The sequence below is a fragment of the Hyaena hyaena genome, unplaced genomic scaffold (assembly GCF_003009895.1).
Source record: "Hyaena hyaena isolate Hyena2069 unplaced genomic scaffold, ASM300989v1 scaffold_944, whole genome shotgun sequence".
NCBI lineage: Eukaryota > Metazoa > Chordata > Mammalia > Carnivora > Hyaenidae > Hyaena > Hyaena hyaena.
The window spans coordinates 523,796-548,440 of NW_024081577.1; the positions used below are offsets into that span (position 1 = coordinate 523,796).

A 24,645-nucleotide genomic window follows, 5' to 3' on the forward strand; every position below is an offset into this window, starting at 1 on the left:
TGGTCCTAGAGCAGGGAATGCCTGAGCTGGGCTCTCAGCTCAGCGGGAGATGGAGAGCTGCCACAAGGGAGAGAAAGGGCCCTGGAGGCAAGGGACAGTGTGGGATTGTCAACACTGAAAGAGTGAAGGGAGAGCTAAGAGACACTAGAGCACAGGCCCTGCAGGCCTTTTACAGTTTTCTGTCATTAGCTTATTATTCTTCTTAGCTTGTTTTCTCTTATAAAACTGGGTGCTCCTCGAAAGCAAGGGCTGGGACGCCTGGGTGGCTCAGTCAGTTAAACATCTGACTTCGGCTCAGGTCATGATCTCTCTGTGAGTTCAAGCCCTGCATTGATGGGTCTCAGTGCTGACAGCTGGGAACCTGGAACCTGCTTGGGATTCTGTGTGTGTCTCTCTCTCTGCCCCTCCGCTGCTTTTGCTCTGTTTCTGTCTCTCAAAATTTAAACTTTTAAAAAAGAAAAAGAAAGAAAACAAAAGCTGTGCATAGGCTTCCCCCGAGCATAAGAAGAATTCACTGGAGTTAAGCTAAAGCAACCGGGTGAAGAGATCAGGTCAGAAGTTTACATAAATCCTGACCTCTTTTTCCAGGGGAAAAAGAAGCAAGATTATCCGTATTACCTAACAGAATAAGTTAATCTTTCAGAAATTAAGGTATCCAGGTTACTAATATGCCTTTTACAGAGTTTTGAATTGATCTAAAACAATAGAGAGTAGTTATATTGAATGGGGTAAATGTTAAATGGTTGTTTCCAATATAAATTATTTTAATGAATTTCTTTCTGTGCACACACACACACGCACAGGGAACATGATGTAAAGTAGCAGAGAGATGGGTGAGTGGTAGAGGGAGGAGACAGCAAGTATAGAACACCCAGCTTTGGGCTGGGAAGAAGGTCTCCAGCTGGAGGAGAAGGAGTGTGTCAGGTAGAGAGTTAATACTCCCAACAAGAGAAGAGTGACCAAGTTCACAGATGGTGGGTAAGAAGTAGGGAGAGATGGAGCCTGCCGCTGTGGAGAGAGCAGACAGGGCTCAGACCTGGAGAAGATGGATGTGCTCCTCCTTAGACTGAATCAGCCCACCAACAGCTGGGCAGGGAGAGAGAACACGGATTCTGAGTAAGTAAGTCTGAGATTCTGCTTTTCTAACAAGATCCCAGGTGTTTCATAAAGTCTGAGATGGGCAGATCTTGAGCTGAGTCCTAAATCCAGTGGACTCAGCATCATCCAGGAGCTTGTTAGAAATGCAGACCTGAAAGCCAGGGGGGCTCAGTCGGTTAAGCTTCCAGCTCTTGATTTCAGCTCAGGTCATGATTTCACAGGCTTGTGAGATGGAGCCTTGAGTTGGGCTCCATGATAATAGCGTGGAGACTGCTTGGGATTCTCTCCCTCTCTCTCTACCCTTCTCCTCCTCCCCACAAGTATCAGCGTGCACCCGTGCACATGCCCCCCCAAAATAAAAAATAAACTTAAAAAAAAAAAAAGAAATTAAAAAATTCAGACCTACTGAATCAGTCTGCAGCTCAACAAGGCCCTCAAGAGATTCCTAGGCACATTCAAGTCAGAGAAGCTCTGCTCCAGGAAATATGACAAAACAAGAGGGATGATGGGAAATAGTTGATGGGAGAATTCAAAGAGCAAGACCACAAAGGATGTGTAAAAGATTTGACGGGGCTGCTTCCAAAAGCCCGGAAGAGGTCACAGATGATCTCCAGTGTTACCCACGTACTTTGGATATGGATATACTGCATGAAGTTCCCCCTCTGGCTTGATATATTTGGGCAAAAGTCTTTCTATTATGTAGTATGCAATGCTTTTAATCAAGTGTGTTCATGTGAAAGAAAAGGAGAGGAAGGGAGGGAGGGAGAGAGAGAGGGAGGGAAGGAGGAAGGAAGGAAGGAAGGAAGGAAGGAAGGAAGGAAGGAAGGAAGGAAGGGAGGGAGGGAGGGAGGAAGGAAGGGAGGAAAGAAGGGAGGAAGGAAGGAAGAAACTCGAGTGCCTAGGTAGCTCAGTGGGTTAAATGTTTGACTCTTGATTTCAGCTCAGGTCATGATCTCACGGTTCATGAGTTTGAGCCCCATGTTGGGCTCTGCACTGACAGCCTACTTGGGATTCTCTCTCTCTCTCTCTCTCTGCCCCTCCTTCACTAGTGCTTTCTCTCTCTCTCTTCTCTCTCAATAAATAAACTTAAAGAAAAAGAATGTTGCTTTTTCTCCTTTGTTTTAGCTGATCCATTAATTCACAAAACATTTTCTCAATGTCTGTGATGGAGTCTATGTTATTCAGGGATCTCAAAAGAAAAAATCCAATAGAATGTGTGTGCATGTGTATAGAGAAAGATTTATTTTAAGGAATTAGCTCCCAGAGTTGTGCAGCCTAACAAGTTCAAAATCTGCAAAGGAATCTGGCAAGTTGGAGGCCCAGGGCAGAGCCAAAGTTGGCATTCAAGTTTGAAGGCCACCTGTGTAGACCCCTCTCTTGCTCAAGGGAGGTCAGTCTTTTGTTCCATTCATGCCTTCAACTGATGGGAGAGGCCCACTGACATTGTAGAGGGTATTCTGTTCTACTTAAAGTCCACCGATTTAAATGTTAGTCTCATCAAAACTACTTTCATAGAAATATCCAGAATAATGTTGAGACCAAATATCTGGATGCCATGGCCCACCCAAACTGACACATAAAATTAGCCCTCAAGGACCTCAATCTTTCTGAAGTCTACCTAATTAATATCTGTCACTCAGAGGGGTTCTTGTTAAGCAGTCAAGAATGATTGTTATCATTTTATTGAAAGATCCAGAAAAGAATATTCTTGATGTTATGAGGGCAGTCCAACCTGATGCAGCAGATTCTAAGTTCTGCTTCTAATGTGCCACTCAGCAAACTTACTGACATTTTATTCACATAGAGCCATAGCAGAGAGTTTAGACTGTTGATTCCATCAAAATCTTGTCAATCCAATATGGATGTCACCTCCCTCCTGAGCCAGCTATGCCCTCCCTGATTCTTGTGTTTTCCTCTTCTCTGAACTCTTAAGAGGTTAAGTGGGCCAGGCTAGCCATTGGGTAATTACTAATGCTTCACACTGTCATTTCTTTCAAGTGTATTCAAGTAGTGAATATCAAGTGTGAACACTCCTTTTAAATCTGTTATACCAGCATTTACCCATCCAAATGAATGTTCTCTTCTTCAAAGTAATAATTTATTCTAATGACACTGCCATTGCTTAAAGCATTTTTGAAATTCTCTAGAAACTCCCTTCAGAACTAGATGCAATATTCTTTTGAATTTCTTAAATAGGGGCATGACTTGGCTCTTTGAAGATAGATTGGGGACTTGAAACAGTAAAAAGACATTCACATTTGAGCTGATAATTAAGGTAGGCAATTAAGTTAGGCAATGTTATCCCTTAGCCAAAAATCAAACTATAACCATGAGGTAATAAGAAAAAAAACCTCCCTCCTTCTGCAGATAATGTCTGGATTTGCATTCTTGTTGGAATAAATTAATAGCCTCCAAGGTGACTCTTGTACTGAGAGCTTCAATAAATCAATCACTTGGATAAATCAATCCTCATATTTATTTTAAACCTAGATTTTACAGTTTTATGTCATTAATTTTACCTCGGAAACTGGATCCTAAGTGTTTTAGACATTCCTTTTTTTGAACTTCTCTCATAGCACTCATTTTATTGTTCTTAGCTTGCATACCTGTCTTATCTTTAAAATTTTTTGTTTTTTAATTTTATTTTTGAGAGAGTGTTGAGTGGGGGAGGGGCAGAGAGAGGGAGACACAGAATCCAAAGCAGTCTCCAGGTTCTAAGCTGTCTGCCAGAGCCCGACATGGGGCTCAAACTCACTGACCACTAGATCATCTCCCGAGCTGAAGTTGGATGCTTAACCGACTGAGCCACCCAGGCACCCCACACATCTGTCTCCTTTATAAGACTGGATGCTCCTTGAAAGCAGGGGCTGTCCTTTATATCCCATCACCCACCTCAGTGCACTGCACGGAGCAGGCACTCAATTATATGTGTCGCACTCATGGATTGAATGAATGGGTGAGCTGAATGAATGGATGAACTACATGAATGGATGAATTGCTTAGATCATTGTTGTCCTATAGATTAGGATTGATTTTAAACTTAAAATATCTGAATTAGGCTGCATTTATACCTGGATTGAAGCCTCTTTTGCCCAGAAAGATCTGTTCCAATACACTTTTCGCCAATTTAAAGATTGCCCAACATTACTTCATTGTAACCCTTGCTAATAAATACATTAGCACAGTGCACATTCCTTTAGAAGCAGTTCATAAAACTTTGCCAAGTGAATACTGAATGAGTGAATGTATCCAATAAAAACTGCTTTTAATTCAATGAAATCACAGTCTTTAATTATAAAAGAAACTTTCCAGATTTTTAGTCCATTCTTGGAGTGATTATTGATGGTTCTTCTCAATTCAGCTACTTAAAAAAAATCTTTGTCAATTTTTGTGAATAGAATTTCTATTTCTTTTGGGAAACATTTACTATTTGATATCTGCCTAAAGGTTTGTTTGCACTGACACTTATTTTACTGTGAACACTCTTCATCTTGTACTGAGTTAAATAACAAATGTTGAGCCTCTTCCGTTATTAAGGAAGAATTATTTTTCTTTTCTGGATGATCACTTATCAAATTCTGTTTCTTTTCTCCAAATACATCATAGATCTGTTCCTCAAAGAGCTCTTCTTGAGAAAGTAGCTGTGAAAACCACAATTCTGATCATAATTTGCTAAGTTACAATGCAAATCTACCACTTGCAAAGCAGGATGGAAAGATCACACATACACACTTGATCACAAATTTAATCGATCCCATGTTGAATGCTAAGAAAAGTTTTAACTGCACAGAGTACCCAACATATCAAATATAAATGAAGGGCGATCAATGGTGTTATCAAAACGTATAGTACAGGAAGTTGTTTAAAAAGAATAGAAAAAAATTATACTAAGGGTCCATAAATCTTCCTTATTATAAGTATATGTAGCAATTCATTTAGGCAGGTTTTATATGTAAATAGGATTTTTTTCTCTTTTTGAAGAACTCCATTGTAGCTATGAGATGAATAATGTACTGATGTAACAATGTATTATGGTAATGTTACAGCTTCCTTCTTTTTTGCTTTTAGTGTGAAGATTGCTAAAGGCTTATTTAAAATACCCAATTGACATAATGTGCTTTCAGTAGAGGACACTGCCTAGTATGTTATCTTTCCCCCATCACTACTGGGTATCACATTACCTGGCCTCTGTCTACACAGGCCACTTTGATGAGCTCAAATTTCAGGCAGTGGGTGGCAGGTTACTGTCCCCTCAACCTGGCCCGGCCTCCAGTGACCCTTCTCCTAAGGATGGCAAACATCCTTGTCTTCCAGTGAAAGGTGTCCTAGGCTTTTCGTCCAGCCACATCTGCAAGAAAATGGCACGGCTCACCACCCACTTGCTGGGTTTGGGTTCAGACGAGGAGGAGGTCCCGAGCAGAGGACAGCTGATTTACACAGTATAGACAGTCAACACCCAAGTCAGACTGGCCCCTCAAAGGCTGCCAGGGGAGCCCCCAAGGAGACTGGGGTTCTAGGCAAAGCACTCAGGGTGGCAGGATTCTGCTGCCCCCGCTGCCTCTCTAGAGAAGTGTTCAAAGGAGAGGACACTACCCAGGCCACCGGGCCAAGGCCCTCCCTTCCTGGAGTCAGCTGCCGTGGGCCTGCCTGGGCACCCCCAGAGGAGTGGAAGACAGGAACTGTCCATGGGAGCACTGGGATCGGGATCGACAAGCAGGTGGGAGTGCCTGTCTCCCCAACACCGCTTGCCCCCCCAGCCTTTTGTCTTGGTGACAGCCTGGCAGGTAGCAGTGACCGCAAAGTGTTCAGTCCAATCAGACAAATTGGTTGGGGGTCTCTTCAGATTCCAGAACACTTGGAAATTGCAATTCTGCCAAAAGAGCCTCCGTCAGAGATGATCTGGGTGACAGACTGCAGTTGAAAACGTCGTCTATCGAACCTGAGAAAAGTAACAAGGCATATGATCATCATCACTGTGTTTGTTATCATTAACAAACACAAAAACCCAACAGTTCCTTAAAACTCATACAACATACAATGTAACCATTTCAATAAGTAGCAGAGAACTTGGACTTCCTCAGAAAAACTCATAACCCTAAGCGGCTTTTCATGGCTGTTTTTCTCCCAGTAGGATGTGGACCATACACTTTTCCATGGGCTGGAGTAGATGTGTATGGAATTTTCTCACTTTTGACAAAAGGCCCAAGACAAAGGTCAGTTTTCACAAAGGGGAGAAGGGGACGGACAGACGGAGCCTAAGCTGATTCACCAGGGCAGGGCCAGTAGAGGCCAGGCCTGGCCTGCTTGCTGGGGGAGGGGGGCGCTGACACATCTCCCTTTTGCCACCTGCAGTGCATAATGATGGCTCAGGTGTCAGGCCCTGCTCAAAGAGTCCCTCCCTACTGCTCTGGCCTGGAAGTGGCCCAAGGCCTGACTCCTAGTCAACTTGCAAGGACACACTGTCCAACTTCACACACCCCTTGGTGTCCCCTGGATGGCAATGGACATCCCAGGCAGCCTCACACAGAGGGCAAGGGATGTGAAACAGCAAGGCCAGTGGAGGGGCTGGAGGGATGTCACAGGAGGGATCAGGCAGCTGAGCCTACAGCCACCGGCCAAGTTAATCCTTCCCCAAAAGAATCAGTGTATAATCCCCCCCCGCACTCCCCCAAGACTGCAGTGGAGCAAAGCACAAAGTGATTTTGTAAGGAACACCCAGAGAAAGCTAAAGCAATGTGGAGGAGGGAGGGAGTTAGGGGGAGAAAGAGAGGGAAAGAGAGGTGGGGAAGGAGAAAGGGAGGAGGAAGAGGGAGAGAGAGACAGCAGGGCAGGAGGAAGCAAGAAAAGAGCAAGGAGGAGGAGAGTGAGAGCATGCGAGCGTGCGTGCGCGCGCGCACACATACACACACACACACATACACACACACACACAGGAGGGGAGGTGCTATCTCCAGGATAAGAAATACTTAGGAGTAAGCATTTTTGCTATAAACATTGGAAGAAAGCAAGCTTCATTAAATATAATTAGTGAAGACTCTTGTTTTTTACACCTGAATATTTTTTTAAACTGCAGGTTGGTAGAGATTGGTGATTTTTGTTTGTTTGCGTTTGTGTCCTTTCTTGCAATTAGCAGCAGGAGTCCTGGTTTGGTTCAAGGAAGTTGCTTGCCGGGGGCCAGACTCGTGGGACAGGAGAATGGGCTCAGCAGAAGACAAAGCCAGACAACACCTGACTGATGTCATCTGCCTTGGTCACAGCCACACTGAAGTCTCACCAACTTCTGAGCCAGAAGCACTGGATATTAGGATCTAGAGTAAAGTGTATTAGGTGAAGCCTTCTCCAGAGTTATTCTTTTGTGGTCTTACAAACCCTTTCAAGATTTTTTAAAGATACATATGGCAGCCTTATACAATCTTCCCGCAGGGGCCCCTGGTTGTTAACATTCTGTGGCCTTGAATATGCACATCAGGAAAGCATCATTCCTTCATGACATTCAAATTATTGTTAATGTTTAAATGACTAGTGATACATTTTTACATGAACAATGTATTTAAACATTATATTCTACATAATTATATTCTACTATAACTGCTATGTCAGAAAACTTTTAGGAGCCTAAGAAGAAAAGTCACTACATTTCTCACTTTTTATGTTCTGAATTCCATGATATTAGTTTTCCCTTTTATCAAGAGGCCTTTCTTCTTCTTTCTTTCTTTTTTAGTGTTTATTTTTTGAGAGAGACAGAGATAGAGACAGAGACAGAGCGTGAGCAGGAAAAGGACAGAGAAAGATGGAGACAGAATTCAAAGCAGGCTCCAGATTCTGAGCTATCAGCACAGAGTCTGATGTGGGGCTCACACCTATGAACCAGAAGATCATGACCTGGGCCAAAGCTCAATGATTAACCAAGTGAGCCACCCAGGCACCCCGAGGCCTTTCTTTTTCAATGAATTGTCCACTCCCATGATATTTTCCTAACCTTTTATTCAACTACCTTCCTCAGGTATTTGAGAATTTTTAACATACCTCTGGAAGTTACACTGAATTTTCGGTCAGAGAAACTGCTCCTTCGGATGAAAGATTCACTCATTTTTTCCAGAAATAATTTAATTGTCTCCTTCTTTTCTGGACTTGTACTTGACAAATTCAGAACTTTTCCTTCCACCTTTACAGTAGAATTGCTGAGCCCAAACCAATAGAAGAAATCAAATAATGCATCAGCTTTGAATTCGTATGCAAAGCTCAAATTTTCTCCATTAACCACCTCATTTCCTGGAGGGAAAAAATGTTTTACTGCTTCTTGAAAATCAAACTGAAAGAGAGAGAAGCATTTAATTAATGTCATGGCTATAATGTTATATTACAGAATTCTATATTATTATAGAATTATATTATTGAACTAACAACTGCCCAAATATCCAAAAAATCACATATCTTCTTACTTTTTCATTCTGACATGTTTTTAAACAGTGACTTTTGTTTTTTAAAAACAGAATCTTTGTATTTACATCCTACCCATCTGAAGCTCTTGAACTGCTTGGTCAAATTGACATTTATTTTTACCCCATTTCTAATCAGTTGCTAGAAACCAAGTTCATTTTATTCATAGTGATAATGAAACAAAAGAAAATGTATGTGTCTGGTTATAATTAAGCTCTAGGGACTCAGCCTTGCGTGAAATGCACAGAGCCCTTTCTATGTGGTTAGCAGCCCTGGAATCAGATGGACGAAAGCTTACCTGAAGCCGGTAGCTTTCTCCAATCACTGAGGAAATGACCATGTCCATCCCTTGCTCTATCTGTCTTCTTATCTTGGGGTGCCTTGTGTTCACAAAAAACGCGTATGTTCTTTCTAGGAATTAGGAGGCAGAATTTAAATAGAAGTGTGCATGTGCGACATAAACATACTTCTTAGCATTTGATGAAGCAGTTACTGCCATCCTATTTGGAGATTTTGTTCATTTATAGCCTCCTTTGTGGCTTCCTCAGACCCTCACTGCAAGGCCTACCCAGATTTCTAGAAATGTTATTCCTGAGAACCCTGTAGCTGAAGGAAGCTTTGGGCAACTGTAGAAGCCTATTAGAATATCAGCTCCCCCAAGTGCACGTTGTCACGCTTTCCTCAAACAAAACAAAACAAAACAGGGGCGCCTGGTTGGCTCAGTCAGTTAAGTGTCCGACTTTGGCTCAGGTCATGATCTCATGGTTTGTGGGTTTGAGCCCCGCATCGGGCTCTGTGCTGACAGCTAGCTTAGAGCCTGAGCCTGTTTCGGATTCTGTATCTCCCTCTCTCTCTGACACTCCCTTGTTCATGCTGTCTCTCTCTCTCTCAGAAATAAAACGTTTTAAAAAAACAACAACAACAAAGAACAAAAAACAAAAAAAGTCCCATTCCCTAATTATCACCAATGAAAACTGGGTCCTACCATGTGCATCCAGCATGGGGAGCTCAAGTCCAAACTCAAGACAGCTGGTTTGCATGTCACAACCTTGCTGGATATTTAAAGAGCGACTTGACTCTCACCAACATTTCCTCATTTGCAAGGCAGAGAATCAACCAAGTCCAGGGAAGGAAGCTGCCCTATGCCTTCCCACCCTACCCCCACACCCCTGTCAACCATCTCTCCCCTGTCCCCATCCTTCCCCAAAGACCTGGCATGCCTTCTGCTTGAGAGCTACTCCAAGGTTTTAAGGATCAAGGCAATTTGAGACTAAGTGTCCTCCACGACCCACCCCCAACTTTTCTCCACTGGGAAGAAAAGTCCCTCCCACTGTTTAAATAATAGCATGTCTCTGCCCTCCAGCAGACAGTTGTTTTGTAGGTGGTCATGGTGGTGGTTTGGTTTGGGGTTTTTTCTTTCTTTTGTTTTTAATTCCTTATGTCCAATTCTATACAATCTAAGCAAAGAGAAAGTTGTTCAGTAGGAAATTTGAAATACTTTAAACCAACAGTCTCTTAACTTTTCCAGTCCCCAGAATCAAGCTCCACAGCCTTAAATGTCAAGCTTTTTTTTCTAGACAGATGCATAACATAGATTGCCACTCTCTGTTAAAGGCCATGGACTAGTCACTATGTGATTTTGAGACCTGAACATTTTGCATTTGCTTTGGGACTCAAACCTATGGTCCATCAATAATGAGTCTTACATCCCTCAGGAATATAATTTGAGCTAACTTTTGCACTAACTTTATTCATTTTATTTATTTTTTTTTTACCCTTGTTTCATTTCTTCCAAATTGCCATTTTTGGAGGGCACTTTAAATCTAAATTACCTTATATCCTCTTTGAGATAGGAGATAAAAAAGCAAGCTATTTGAATTAACTTTCACACAAACCAAACCAACATCTTTAGGTTCATCAGATACTAAGGGCTACCACACTCCATGGTTGTGCTGGCTGGGCAAGTCGTACATCGCACAACTCTAGAGAGTACCGTTCACATTCATAGACATTGTCTATTTGTTTAGTTATTATGACAAACTTCTGGAAAGGATTAGTAAATTGTGTTGGGTTACAGGTGGCTTTTTCTAATTTTCCCAAAAGTGCAGTTTGGCACCAAGGTTAGACGTGTTACCTTACTTATAACTTTTATTATTTAAACTTGACCATCTTAAGCTTCTGTATCATAGAAGCTCCTTTTTTTTTTTCCATGGCTTTCCTCACAATTCCACAACACTGGGTTTCTGTACCTCCTTCCAGGATAGTTGTCACACAACTGTGTACCTTTTATAGGCTACCCGCAAATCCACAAATCTCCTGCACCACCTCCTGCACTTTCATTAAAATGCAAAACTGGAGAGGTCTCTTATTCTTTCTTAAGACTTCTCCCGAGAAAGATCGATGCAGGAGGTGTACTTGATACATCTGTGAATTACATTCCCAGAGAACTCTCCAGCTTTCTGGTCATCATCAAGCCAAATAACATCAGGGGCTCAGATGCTCTAACAAGCCCACTTGCTACCTCCTGTTCTGTTCCCAGCCCTTCCTGCCAAGAGAGCATTGTGACTGAATTACCGAGTGAGAGGAGAATCTAAATGATTCTGAATGAAATGAACAGAGAATCAGCTCCACGAATCTGAATGAGAACGATTGTTTGAGAAAGTCTATTTTGAATTTGTAGATCATTTCTTATTACCTTGGGCTCATTTTAGGAATGTTATTGGGACGCAGAATTAAGAAATTCTGCCTCTAAAAAAAAAAAAAAAAAAAGAAATTCTGCCTCTATCACAGAGCATTATGCCCATGACTTTCCCCACATAACACTGTGCAGGAAGCAGGGAAGATGGAGATATTCTCCTACCGGAACTGGAGGTAATAGAGGTCTTATCAGTAAATCTGATTTCTTGGAAGAAACAATGAAGAGATATCTCTCCAGTTGAAATCTGAAGGCCACAGCATGAAACAAAAAAGCCTCTGCAACAGTTATTTCTTTATCTTAGTTTTCTTGTCTATTAAATGGCTGTACGCACATCATAAGTAGGATGACTATGCAACGTAGTCCCCCTGGGTTAGCGCTAGTTTATACCTTAGTCCCAGCATAATTATTAACAGTACCTACTTTCATGCTCAAAAATGTTCCCATTTGGATGAAAGGGGTATGGGGCTGTTGCGTCAATCAATGACATGAGTGTGTATGCCTCACACATGTGAGTGTCTGGAATGTGGCACACAGTATTATATATCATCATCAGCATTCCAGTCATTTTTGCAATCCCTGTAGACTCCGAGCCCGATAGCACTTCCTACCTAGACAGGAAGTACAAGACAAAAACCCAGAGACAGATGGCTTCTGCCCTAGGATCATTTAGAGGTTCTGCAGGCTTGTGCTGTGCTTCAGATGCACCAGGATCCTCACCTCCAGTCTTGCAACAAGCTGACATCTACCCTGCCTACTCCATGAACAACTTCTACCTCATTGGCATGCCATGGTCCACAGCCCCAGGAGGCAGCATCAAACCCCAAATATTTATAGACTTACCTTTTGAGGTGTCTTTTTTGGTCTGTACATTAACAAAGAACAGCATTGGTCTGCTCAGTATAGTTTCCCTGTAGTCTTTATAATCGCAGTAGTTGGTCAGTTGCACATACCTAGGAAAAAAAGAGAGATAATTGCCAATGTAATATACCCTTGCATCCAGGGCAGGAAGGGGATGTTCTGGACGGGCGCCTGCCACATCCACAGAGCTTGTGAGACCAATGGCATAACATGTGTCCTCTGGAGGCAGTCAGCTTTTGTACGATATAAATAAATCCCCTCCCTAGTCAGCTAAGACATCAGGACATGGCCTGAAGGTGGCCATGGTCTTTGGGGTGGCCTGACACCAATCCTGGGCTCTCAGGGGCAGCCTTTGCTCCGTGATGGCCAATACCATCTATCTTTTGGGCTATAAGAGTTAGTTTGAAGCTGCAAGCACTTTGTCTCTCTCGATGCTGAATGAATTACGCTGAACTAGTGGGATTAGCTGGGTTCTCTACAGTCACCCTACCAAATTGGTGGGTCTGAAATTTTCCTTTTCTTCTCTTCCCCTCTTGCCTTTTCTAATTCCTAGAGCCCAGCCCCTCTATAGATGACACAATCAACCAAGAGTCATATGAACTAATTCATATCTCCCTGATCCTGAGCTTTGTGCAATGAAAAAAAAAGACTACTAATGTTAGAATTTTGCCCATGACCCTATTCAAATTAGCCTCCTTGGTTTTCATGCAGTACTCCAGCCTGGGAAGTTCTTTTTCTCGTTTTGACTGTCTTCCAGCATGTCAGCTTTCTCTCCCTATTCTACAAATTTTCCAGGTAGTTTCTAGGTTTCTACCTGCATCATTTATCAAAAGACAGATCAAGGTGCAAATGGCTTTCCTCAAGAAGACGGCTATTGTTCCATCCACACCTAAGCTCAGATGTCATATGGACTCAGGCAGACTGAATAGCATCCAACAAGCTGGAGGATGTGTCCACCACAGTCCCTCTTCAACACCGAACTGGGATCCCATTGATGAGCCCAGCAGTGTGCATCTGCAAGGAATGAATGGCCGGCCTGGTTGATGGCACAGGCTGCTTTTGCTGTGCTGTGATGTGTTTACTTCCTACATCTAGTCACAGACAGAGACAGCTCGAGTTCTTTCTGGCTTGTTGTCCTTCCAGTGCCTGACATGGAAATCACAGCCTTGGAGAAAGCTCCATTGCAGAGAGCTGTGACCACACAGCCCTCTTAGCCTCCTGCCCCACCCCACTTCCCATAACCTGCTTAGGGGGGCCAGCACAAGAGATCCGGACCTGGGAATGGCTTGGGAGCACGTGGGAGAATATCTACCTCCAAGGCAGAAAAACACAGCTTCAGCTTGTCTGTCTCCCAGCTTGGTTTCTTAGAAATCTGTATCATTATCTCTTTTCTGGGGATTGTCAGACCTGATTTTGATAGCTTTTAAGACCTGACCCCTGATAGAGTCTCTAAAATGCTTCCTGCCTTGTATTTCATCAGGCTTTTAATGTAGTCTCTGCTTCCCACTCCAGGGACACTGGGGGTGATCAGGGGGCTTGTCCGGGAGTGGGGAGGGGGAAACAGGGCTGGTGTATTCCAGGGAAGGGAAGCAGGTACAGGTGTTGACATTCTGGGGTGGGGTGAGGAGGGCAGGAGTTGGGGGGGACCAGTAGGAATAACAAGGGAACAGACTGTAGAAGAAAATGCAGACCAGGGTTCTTCTGTCACCATTCTCCTGCCCTTATCCTCACCTGGGCAGCACAGTGCCCAGTGAGAATGGAGGGGGAGCATCTGACAGGGAGTGGCCCTTGTGTTCCATATCAGCAGGGAGAGAATGTTCCTATTCCTTTTTGTTCCAATTGGCCAACTGACAAAAGGAAGCAAAAAGAGGAGGGAGAAAGGGAACGACCATTTGCTGAGTTCATTTGCTCTCATTCATTCATTCAACAGCATTCACTGAGCACCTATCTGGTGCTGGGCACCAGGTAGGCATCACACATGCTTGATCACATCTGAGGGGCTCAGGGCCTGTGAGGTAGGGCTGGGATAGAGGATGGCAGCATGGGAGTCCCCTGTACCCTCCTGACACCTCTGCTGTTATCTTTTAACTATCCAGGACATGGGATGACTAGACAAGAGTGGCCTGGGAGAGGCCGCATAAGATCTGTGGTTGTGGGGGCGTGGGGAGGGCACAGAGGAAGAAGAAAGGAAGAAAACTTTTGTCTGTTGTTATGGAAAGAAAAGGACGAATCCAACTGGAGAAAACATCAGCAAGGCAGACTCGTGTTGCTGGGGTAGTCTGATGCCGCCTGCGACCCATCCGGGGCAGATTTTCATATTCTTCTGCCTTGTTTGCCATGGAGCTAATTTACAGTCACTTAAGCATTTCATATCTTTCTCAAGGTGACTCCTCTGCTCTCTCAATATCCATGGTCTGAGTGTCATTCTCTAGGGCGCGCTCATGGCATTTGTGTACGGTGCGTTTAGAAAAACTGCCATCCCAATTACTATTCTGATGTCACACATAACAGTGCAGTACTTGCCTCTCTGCCTACGAGACCCATTGAGGTCCAATTGGAGGGATCATCAATTTTATTCTGATGACTCCACAGCTTATGGGAAAAAGATGAAAGGCCCAACTTAGAAATGATCACTGGTTGGGACAATCATCGGTTTTCCCCAGAATTCTCTGGAATGTTTTTTGGAATGCTAGGGGGCTCAAAGAGCTGTTGTTTCTCATGATCAGAGAAGGGGGAATGGGCTGGGAGTGGCAAGGGCTTCCAGATACTCACACACTCGCTGAGTTTAATGCATAACCTATACACGCGTCATCCTTTCTGGAGTCTGAATTTAATAAGATGCTCTGAATAATAAAACTATGCTCAACATAATTTAACTTTCCTTTGATGATTTAGAGGCACTTTTAGGATCTTAACGGGGCTGAAACATCACCACGGAGCATGTCAGTTATCACTATGCCACACATGTGTGAAAATGCGATTTATATGAGAGCTCTGTAACAGAATTTACAGACAGGCGATTGTAGCAAGATCCCTACTTAATGAACTCTATTTAAACCAGGACACAAATAAGAAATACCTTCTTATTTCATCATTCCCAGCCTTCCAGCCAGTTAAATACCTTGAAATTCCAGAGAAATTAATAAATGTGAGTACTCCTTTGGAATTCACTGTTACAAAATTTAGATATGTAAGCCACTAAAATACGAAGAGATTGTGGACCTGGCTGTGAAGTCTCACAGGTATCTGAGTATCTAGCATTCAATCACTGGCTTTATTTTAAGATGAGCCTTACCAGACTACATTAGGGAATAGTGATTTCATCTTTAATTGTACATATTTCTGAATTACTAATGCAAATGCTGCTTCTTATGTACTGGATGCTTACTGTATTTGCTGAAATTATTAAGGATGAAAAGCAAATAGTTTAAGATAGCTCCCTCTAAACTCTCATTTCTTCATTGCTTTTATCCTGGCCCCAAAATGCTTCTAGGCTGAAACTTTCTATACCTGGCTTTAATCCAAAGATTGAAAGGCAGACCAATGTGACTATCTTTCGCATGCATAGTGATTTTATTTTTTTTCCTTTTTTATTTATTTTTTTTTGTATTTCTATTTTATTTTTTTTTTTTACAAATAGTTTATTGTCAAATTGGTTTCCATATAACACCCAGTGCTCATCCCCACAGGTGCCCTCCTCCATGCCCATCTCCCCCATCCCCCCCACATCCATCAGTCCTCAGTTTGTTTCTCAGTATTCAAGAGTCTCTCATGGTTTGCCTCTCTCCCTTTCCTCCACCATTTTCCCCCTTCTTCTCCCCCATGGTCCTCAGTTAAGTTCCTCCTAATCCTCCTATATGTGCAAACATATGATATTTGTCCTTCTCTGCCTGACTTATTTTGCTAAGCATAACACCCTCAAGGTCCATCCGTGTTGCTACACGTGGCCAGATTTCATTGTTTCTCATTGCCATGTAGTATTCCATGGTATAGATAAACCACATCTTCTTGATCCATTCGTCCGTTGATGGACACTTAGGCTCTTTCCATGTTTTAGCTATTGTTGAGAGTGCATAGTGATTTTAAATGAGATCTAAGTCATGCCCTAATTGACTGGCTGTGTGAACTCGGCTACAGAGCCACATCCCACTGTGACCTTGAGTGAGTTACTTAACCTATTGGAACCTGTGCCCTCATTGATAAAACGGATGTAACAGTATTTCTTTCTGTGTGAGGATTCAATGCAGTGCCAGTAATACAGATATATGTACTTGGCCCATAATAGATGCTCAACAAGCACTGTCAGTATCTTTAATCTGGGCAACTCTGCTGACCAAAGGGTGCAGTTCTATAAACTTGTGCCACACAACCAGGGCTGTGTTCATTTAAGTGACCAAGAAAAAGGACAACATTGTGTCTGAAAAATAAGTAAGAGTTTCTCCTTCCTTGCCCCAATTTCTTTCCTTTATTTTTCAGTGTGGAAGGCTAAAGCTAAAGCTTAATGAAGGCAATGCCTGAAAGATGAGACCAAGAAAGAACACTGTATTTTTGCCTCTAGCGGATCAGGAGTGGCAGAAAGCTCATTCCCCTCTGAGATGCCTACCTTTCTCTGGAGATTGCTTCAGGATTTACATCACTTCTAGATCAGTCTGAAACGCTGCCCCAAATTTCCCTTGGCTCTAGCAATTTAGTGCTCAAAGGTGCATAAGAACTCAAACCTAAAGCTTCCATCTGAGGAGGGGGGCTGTGCATGTGGGTCTCTGCGTGTGTGCATTTAAAAAAAATATGGAGAGTGGAGCACAGAAAACGAGGAATGCATATTGAGACGGGCCTTGTGGACAAGTCCCAGAAATTGCTTATCGCTTTCATAATCCTTTGCTATGACACTAAGCTACAGCATTCTGCCCTTGGGAGCAAGCAGGATGGCCTTGCTTTGTTTCCAGTGTTAACGTGACAGCTTTATGTGAAGCCTCAGCCTAAGCTGTCAGACAGATCGTTTTCTTTCACTTCCTCCCCTCCTTCTGCCCCAACTCTAGGGAAATGAAGCAATAGTTTCAGATTTATCACTCTCCTGTCTGCTGATTCACATACAGGATGCACATGTTCATCTAGTCATTCATTCATTCATTCATTCCTGATGCTCAGTACATGGGAAGCGTTGTCTTGGACAGAGAATAATGCATCTGTACATCCATTTATTCATGCAATAAATCCTTACGAAGCACATGCACTGCACACTGGGGACACAGAGAGGCAAAAGGAAACAGTCTGGCTTTCAAGAAGCATATAGTCTGTTAGGAAGACCTAAGAAAACGCACCATTTCAATACCAAACCGTAGAGAGGTAAAACCGTGTTGTTTAAAGCCTGACCATCAGCACTGGCATCACCTAGGAGCTGGTGAAACTGCAGAGTCCTGGGTTCCTCCCCACTTTTATTCAACCTAAAAACTGTGTTTTAATAAGATCTCCAGGAGACCTGCATGCTTATTAAAGTTTGAGAAGCACTGGGGTGCCTGGGTGGCTCAGTCGGTTAATACTTTGGCTCAGGTCATGATCTCACAGTTCGTGGGTTCAAGCCCCACATCGGGCTCTGTGCTGACAGCTAGCTTAGAGCCTGGAGCCTGTTTCAGATTCTGTGTCTCCCTCTCTCTCTGACCCTCCCCTGCTCATGCGCTCTCTCTCTCTCAGAAAAAACAAAAAACAAAAACAAAAAAACATTAAAGTTTGAGAAGCACTGATCTAAGACATGGTCCCTGCCATTAGAGGCTCACAAACTAATGTAATGATTCAAACCTACAAATGCAGGAGAAATGCACAGCTCTCTGCATTCATGTGTTCAAGCCCCACAGGCTTATGCTCCAGTTATGTAAATAAGAAAGAGCAAAGCAGGAGGGGTCTGGAGTTGGAACCATTTACTGAGATGAGACAGACAGGAGGGACTGTTCTGCCAGACCAAATGTGCCACCGTTGGGTGGGCCAGAGCAGGAGAGAGGGGTCCCTAGCAGAGGCATGGGTGGGCCACTCCTTGGGGACCATGGGTCAGCTGTGCTCAGGTTTGCAGGCAGACATCTGCCAGGGACCAGCTGAGCTGAGAGGAGGAAGCAGACCACAGTGTGGCTGGGAGGCAGCGGCAAGGCTCCTGAGGAAAGAACGCAGTAATAGCACAAAGCTTTGGAATCATCAGATCAGGGGTTGATTTCTGTCTCTGTGACCTCAGCTTTGTGTTTTTAGCTTTGCTGAGATTAATTTCTTCACCTGTAAACCCTGGCTAACAAAAAGTACCCCCATGAGGTGGCTAACAGATTAAATAATGCGCGTGAAGCGCTTGACCTAGGCTGCGGACATGTGTCAAGTGATCGATATGTGCCAATAACTGTTTTAAGGACCTTATAAATGTAAATTCTGAACAACTCCCCTGTAAGGTTGCCGGTATTATAATTTCCATTATACACTGAATCACAGAGATTACAACATCTCCCAAGTTCCCTCAGCTAGTAAGCAGCAGAACTAGGATTCCAACCACGGCGATCTGGACCCGGCCACCATGCCCGCCCACACTCATTCTAGACTGCATGTCATACAAATCAGAGCTCGACACACAAATGGTGACGACTTCATCACCATCATTACCAGTCCTCTTGGGCAGCTGCTATTCCAGGCAGGTCACCAAATCCGAGACTCAGACACAGGGACCAAGGCCGAGGACCCATGCTGACTGACGGCACTGCACATGGCAAACGTGGCTGCAATGCCGCAGTTGTGTCTATGTCTCTGCCTCCCGTTGAGGGTCTTCCGGAGAGGTGGGCCTGGGCCAGCAGACAGAGCCCAATGGTTCACACAGCAGGTGGAGGCAAGACGTACTCCTGAAAAATCTACCAAGGCTCCAGCCCTGATTCCACCCTCACCTCACCCACATGTCTCCCTGCTGCCCCCTACACCCTCTGCCCCAGGTGGGTGTGACTGCCACCATCTAAGAGCTGGCCTCATATGGGCAGAAGCAGCTCACATTTCTGATTTTAGCAGCTTCCTCACAACCACTGGATTTCCCTTCTCTTCCAGACTGATTATCTACAATGTGTCCTGTCTGATGTAAGTTCAGTTCTTTGCTTGTAGACTCGGGAGACTTTTGTCTACAGCAAGCCAGAATTCCCTCCGGCTTCCAGGTGGCTGGCTAAAAGGGGAGGCTTCTTGTTAGGCAATGCTATGTACAAGCCCTCCTGCTATGACTCCCCAGCACCTTACTTAGGTAAGTTATTTAATCTCTCTGTATCCTAATTTCCTCATCTGTAAAAAAAGGGAAACACCAATAATGCCCACTTTGAAGGCTTTCAAGAGATTAATAGCTGTAAAATACTTTGTACCATTCCTGGTACTCAAGTAAACATTAACAGCCTCCCATTATTATTGTTATACTTATTTTTATTACCCAAATAGCCTCTTTGATGCTAGGGAACCTTTGAAAAGGAGGATGGAGCTCCTATTTGCCAAAGTGTGCCACTATCACTAAGAGGCTGCGTCCAATTACAGGAAAAACATATTTGGGCTCATGTGTGTGTGTATGGGCATGTGTGCAGGTGAGAGTTAATGGTTACTTTTAACTGGAATCCTGAGCAGGGTTTGTGTGTATTACAGCTGGAAATTCTGAGCTTGAAAGAAAAAATAATAATAATAAAGAGCTTGCCATGAATCTCCCAAAGTTAGGACAAGTTTTTAAAGAAGGCTCTCAGGAGCTCTGCGGCCCTGGTGGCCATCCCTGTATCTCCTCTCCACCCCAGGTTCCCTTCGGTTTATTTAGTAGGCACCAATTTGGAAAAACGTTCAAAAAACGTTTTTGAATGTCAGAAAACACATCCCACTAAGTTGGGCCACCAAATCTCCTCTTGTCTGAATGAGTGAATCCTATAAAGGTCAGGGTCAATAGCCCTAAGTGTTTTCTTTAAAGACACAGCAGCACACATTTCTGAGGCCTCAAAAAGGAAATCTTGCTTACACTGTAAGCTGACCCACACCAAAAATAGTTGTTGAATGACAACAATAACTGAATTAATTAATAGACCAAGGTTCCTTAGCTTGGATCCAAGTATCTCATAAATTACCTGGATGGTCAGCAATATTGGTGTATATATACAGCTCAGGAGAGATGGTCTACATAAATTCTTGAAAGCTCTATAATCTAAAATGATTAATAATCATTGCTTGGCTTTTTCATTCCCTGGCCATTCTGGGGACTGTGCTTGGTTGGGGGACCATCCTTCACCTAAGGTAGGAATATGGTGGCCACAGGAAGGATGAAAAAGGTGTTGGATTCCATCAACTCTAGGTCCCAACTGGTCATGAAAGGTGGGAAGTAAGTGCTGGGGTACAGCTGACTGTGAAGATGATTGACAATGCAAAGTCAAACTGGTCATTCTTGCCAACAAGGATGCCAACAAGGATCTGCCTAACCTAGAGGAAGTCTGAAGTAGGGCACTGTGCCAAGTTGGCCAAAACTGCTGTCCAGCATGGCAGTGGCAATAATGTTGAATTGGGCACACCATGCAGATAACAATTAATGCACACTAGCTATCACTGATCTAGGTGATGCTGATCTTTAGAATTGTGCCACAACAGGCTGTTTAAAAGTAAATCATGCTGTTTTTCTTTAGCTAAATGGGCCAAAGCTTAAGGAAGGAAGGAAGAGAAGGGAGGGAGTGATGGAGGAAATGAATCACTGCTTTGGAGTAATATTCTGAGAGAGGAAGCTGTATCCTTTCCCCTAAACCAAACTGGATAAATTTGGCAGATCTGAGTAGACAACTTCGGATGTCTACATTCCGACTATCCACCCACTTTCTAGTCCATGAAGACAAAACTTCTCACTGCTCTCCACAGCTCAGTCTTCCCTCCCTTTCTAGAAGGCTCTCTCCATCCAGACCAGGTTCATCCTTCAGGACTGCACACCCACCTATAAAAGCCTACCTCCCCTGCCATAGCACATCCCCTGATAGGAAGACAGATCATTCCCTCTATCACCCAAATTATTCTCAGATGCTCCCTGCTCTTTCCCAGGGTTCAAAGGCCCTTATTCAAAAGCTTTGACAATGAGAACCCTGTAGCTGAATCCTGACTGCACTCTGGTTTGTATCACCTGGGCATTGTTTACTTTGGACTCTAAACTGCCAGGGGGCCACTGCTGTTTAAGAGTCTTTTGTGTAGGAGGTGTTCAAAGCAAGAGTTCAATAACCACACTTCTCCATCGTTTTAAATTCTGCCCCACTGTTTGCTAAGCCTAAGGAAGCTGGCTCTGTCAAAACGCTAACCTAGAGCTTCAATTAATTCTGGACGTCTTAAGTTTTCATACTCTATTCTCAGATGCAATGGTTACCTTTAAAAAAAAAAAAAACTCTTTATAAATATAACTTCTAACTCAGTTCGTCCCGTAGTCCCCTGTGTATGGGTTGGAATTTTCAATTCACTCAGAAAGGGAGACATTCTTTTTTTTTTTTTTGGTGCAAAAAGAAAGGGTGAAACTCTTGCTGCAGAATGGTTTTTCAGGCATTCAAACCCCTTGCTCTCTTTGTAGGGCAAAGCAACATTTTCCCTAGCAGCTTTGAAGACGGCATGTTAAATATCTCATTTTGTTGGCTTGCCCTTCTTGGTTCCAACCACCACTTACGAGGTATTAGGGTGCTGCTGTCTTTCCCAGTAGCAAAGACTTTGTAGCCTAATAGCCAGGCAGCTTACTCATCTCTGATTCATACTCTAGACTGCACTGTCCACTTCCCGGCACTCAGTTCCACAGCCCAAATATAAAACACACACCCCTACAGATAAGCACAGGGTGACCTCTGGATGGCATGAGGCCTGTAGAATCCAGCATGAAGCTCCCTCCTTCTTTACCCCATGATGATCAAAGCCTGCTTAGAATGGATCACAGCCTTGCAGGCTGCAGATTTCCTAAGAAGTGCATCAGACACTTAAGCATCCTGGGCCCCCTCCATCACATTAAGTTTGGGCCCCTCTCTGCCCCAGGATCCCAGAAGCTCCAGGCATTGGGAGGATTTTCCCAGAACTTACCTGTCCATACCACTGCCCACAGGGCCCTGGGCTGGACCTGACTGGGCTTTGTTCCTTTCTCGGCCATGGTTTATTTATGTTTTGAAAACCAAGGCTGGCCAAAGATGGGAGACTTTGAACTTCTGCACGCTTTTCCACTGGGGTCTCCTCACTGGATAAAGCCAGTAAATAACACAGAATCGAGCATCCTCTCGCCTCTCCACAAATCCAAAGCCAGGGCGTGAGTCTCTCCTCAGCAAACATCCCCTGAAGGGTGTGCCTCCATTTGAGCTCATCTGACCCAGTTAAGGAGCCAGAAAGGGAAAGATCACCCTCCAGTTACGTGCTCCCCACCCAGCCCTACGCCACGCGCCTGTCCTGATGCCCTCCTGGGCGGCTGCAAGTAGCAGCTGAAAAACGTCAGTACTAAGGCCAGGACGGGCTGGGGCCGCTGTGCACCTCCAGGTAACCTTAGGAGTGAGGCGACCCTAGAAGTGGCAAGAAAGAGGGGGAGTTCGGGTGGGGACGGGGTTGGCGGGAAGCCAGCTGGGCCAGCCAGGCCACGACAGCGGGGTGGAGGCCTCTGCGGGGACCCGGCGAGGCCACCCACCTCTTGATGTAGCTGCTGAGGCGGTAGAGCTGCCCGTCGAGGCGCACGCAGCCGTCGCAGAAGACGTTGAAGCCCCCGTGCGCCGCCGCCGCCGCCGCCGGTTCCCCGGGGCCGGGCACCACGAGCTGGTCGCCCCGCAGCTGGAAGGCGCCGGGCTGCAGGCGCAGCAGCTGCGCCAGCGGCAGCAGGGCCAGCTCGCAGTCGCACGTCCACAGGCTGCGCAGCTCCCCCGACGAGATGGAGGTCAGGCTCGGCCTGGCCGGCGCGCACGCCACCCCCGCCATGTCCCCTGCGCAGCGGTGCACACGGCCTGGGGCGCCCGACTGCGGTGTCAGGTGCCTGCCGGCCAGCGGCGCTTTGCGGGACCGGCGCGGAGAAAGCGGGCCCCGAGCCGCACGGCCCTTTTATCCTCCCGGGGTGCGGCCGCCCGCCCCTCCGGGGCCCCGGGCACGACCCCAGGCCGAGCGCGCGTCGTGCTGGAATTTGGCAAGCTCTCGGCCGGCCGCGCCTGCTCGCCGCCAAGGGTTACTCATCCCCCTCGGGTCCGCAGCTCCACACCCGGGGCTGGGCCCGCCCCCGCCTGGCCGACGCGGCCGGGGGTGGGGTGGCAACAGTCGGCGGCAGAGCGGAGCATCCATCCACTCTCTACACCCCGCACCTCCGCGGGCCGGTGGGAGAGGGCGTGGCCTTCTCCTGGCTCTCCCCGCGTCTCCCTGCGTGGGGTCTAGGGATCTGCGGAGGTGCGGGGCCTCAGCCTTCCGCCGTCCTCCCGCAGGCCGGTCCCGAGTTGGAGTCGGTTACCAAGCACTGCCTCCCAGCCTGTTTTCTGCCCTTCCCCCCAGCACGTCACGCCCTGCATCTTTGTTCCTCTCCCTGATCCCTCCGCCTGGACCCCTACCATGCGGAAATTCCACTGATCATGTCACTTTTCCATAAAGCCTTCTCGAGTCCGCCGTGGATTTCATTGCCTCGCCTCCGCTTGCTTCTCCGGCACGTGGCCCACAGGCCTCAGTGCGCGGAGCAGTGGGCCTGCCTCCTCCCCAGCCTCCTAGCAGGCTAAGCTCTCCGAGTCCCGGAATCTATTTATATGTTGAGTCAGTCTATAGATATTGGAGCGCCAGCCATGTGCTCATTCTGTAGACATAATGAATATGCTTGGTCTCCTGAAGTATGAGAGGACCATCTCATTCAATTTAATTAAAGAACTTGTTTCCGAAATACCCACTAGGAGCCCGACAATAGGTAAATTCTGAGCGGTTGAGGACGAATACACGCGAGCCCTGCTCTTACCGAGCTGACAGTGTGGTCACAGGGGGTAGGCAAGCATTTCAGCAGTTGCCATGTACGAAATAAAACGTTCTGCAGAGGATAAACCTGGATTTCTCCGGGGACAACTCAGCCCAGTTTTGAGGAGCTGGGGAGGCTTCCTGAAGTAGGTAATTTAGAACACTAAACTGGATCTTTTAAAAAGTTCACTAGAATTTAGAGAATATTTTTAGTTTGTCTGTGTGTGTGCCCAGCATGGACCCCTGCATAGGTTTAATCAGGTCGAATGAAGGGCCTCTCGGTCATATCTCATTGCAGTCCCAGAATATAAATGAATGCCATTCACTCCTTTCTCCAGACATGGGTCTCTTTGCCCCAGGATCAGTCCCCGTTGCTGAGTCTCTCTGAACAAATCGAATTCACCCAAGATGCATTGGCCACTACTGAATCAAGCATTTGTGGGGAGGAAGGGGGAATCTGTCTTTGAAACAAGCAGCCAGGGGGATCCTTTGACAAAGTGAAGCCTGAGGAGCACTGCACAGAGAACAGGTGTGGTCAGGGGTTGAGGCTGTAGGCAACATCCAGAAGCTGGGGTTGTGTTCACAGGGAGGGATGTAGCACCAGGTATATACCCATCACA

General features: G+C 45.3%; 1 protein-coding gene across 1 annotated transcript; it reads right to left on the reverse strand.

Annotated features, from left to right (window-relative positions):
- Positions 1–4,411: 4,411 nt before the first annotated feature.
- Positions 4,412–23,305, reverse strand: MEDAG (mesenteric estrogen dependent adipogenesis). The gene is made up of 5 exons (XM_039221113.1): positions 22,740–23,305; positions 12,077–12,186; positions 8,837–8,949; positions 8,125–8,410; positions 4,412–6,037 (listed from the first exon to the last, which is right to left on the reverse strand). The coding sequence occupies exons 1-5, from the start codon at positions 23,021–23,023 to the stop codon at positions 5,913–5,915; spliced, it is 918 nt and encodes a 305-aa protein (XP_039077044.1). The 5' UTR covers positions 23,024–23,305; the 3' UTR covers positions 4,412–5,912.
- Between the last annotated feature and the right edge of the window lie 1,340 nt (positions 23,306–24,645).

What these genes read in the sequence shown, in the direction of transcription:
- MEDAG (XM_039221113.1), bottom strand. Translation starts at nt 23,023, where the DNA reads ATGGCGGGGGTGGCGTGCGCGCCGGCCAGGCCGAGCCTGACCTCCATC. An exon ending in GAGAAAGCTACCGGCTTCAG is followed by an intron (nt 8,411 to 8,836) that starts GTAAGCTTTCGT and finishes TCTCTCTTTCAG; the next exon opens with TTTGATTTTCAAGAAGCAGT. An exon ending in ATTCAGTGTAACTTCCAGAG is followed by an intron (nt 6,038 to 8,124) that starts GTATGTTAAAAA and finishes TACTTTTCTCAG; the next exon opens with GTTCGATAGACGACGTTTTC.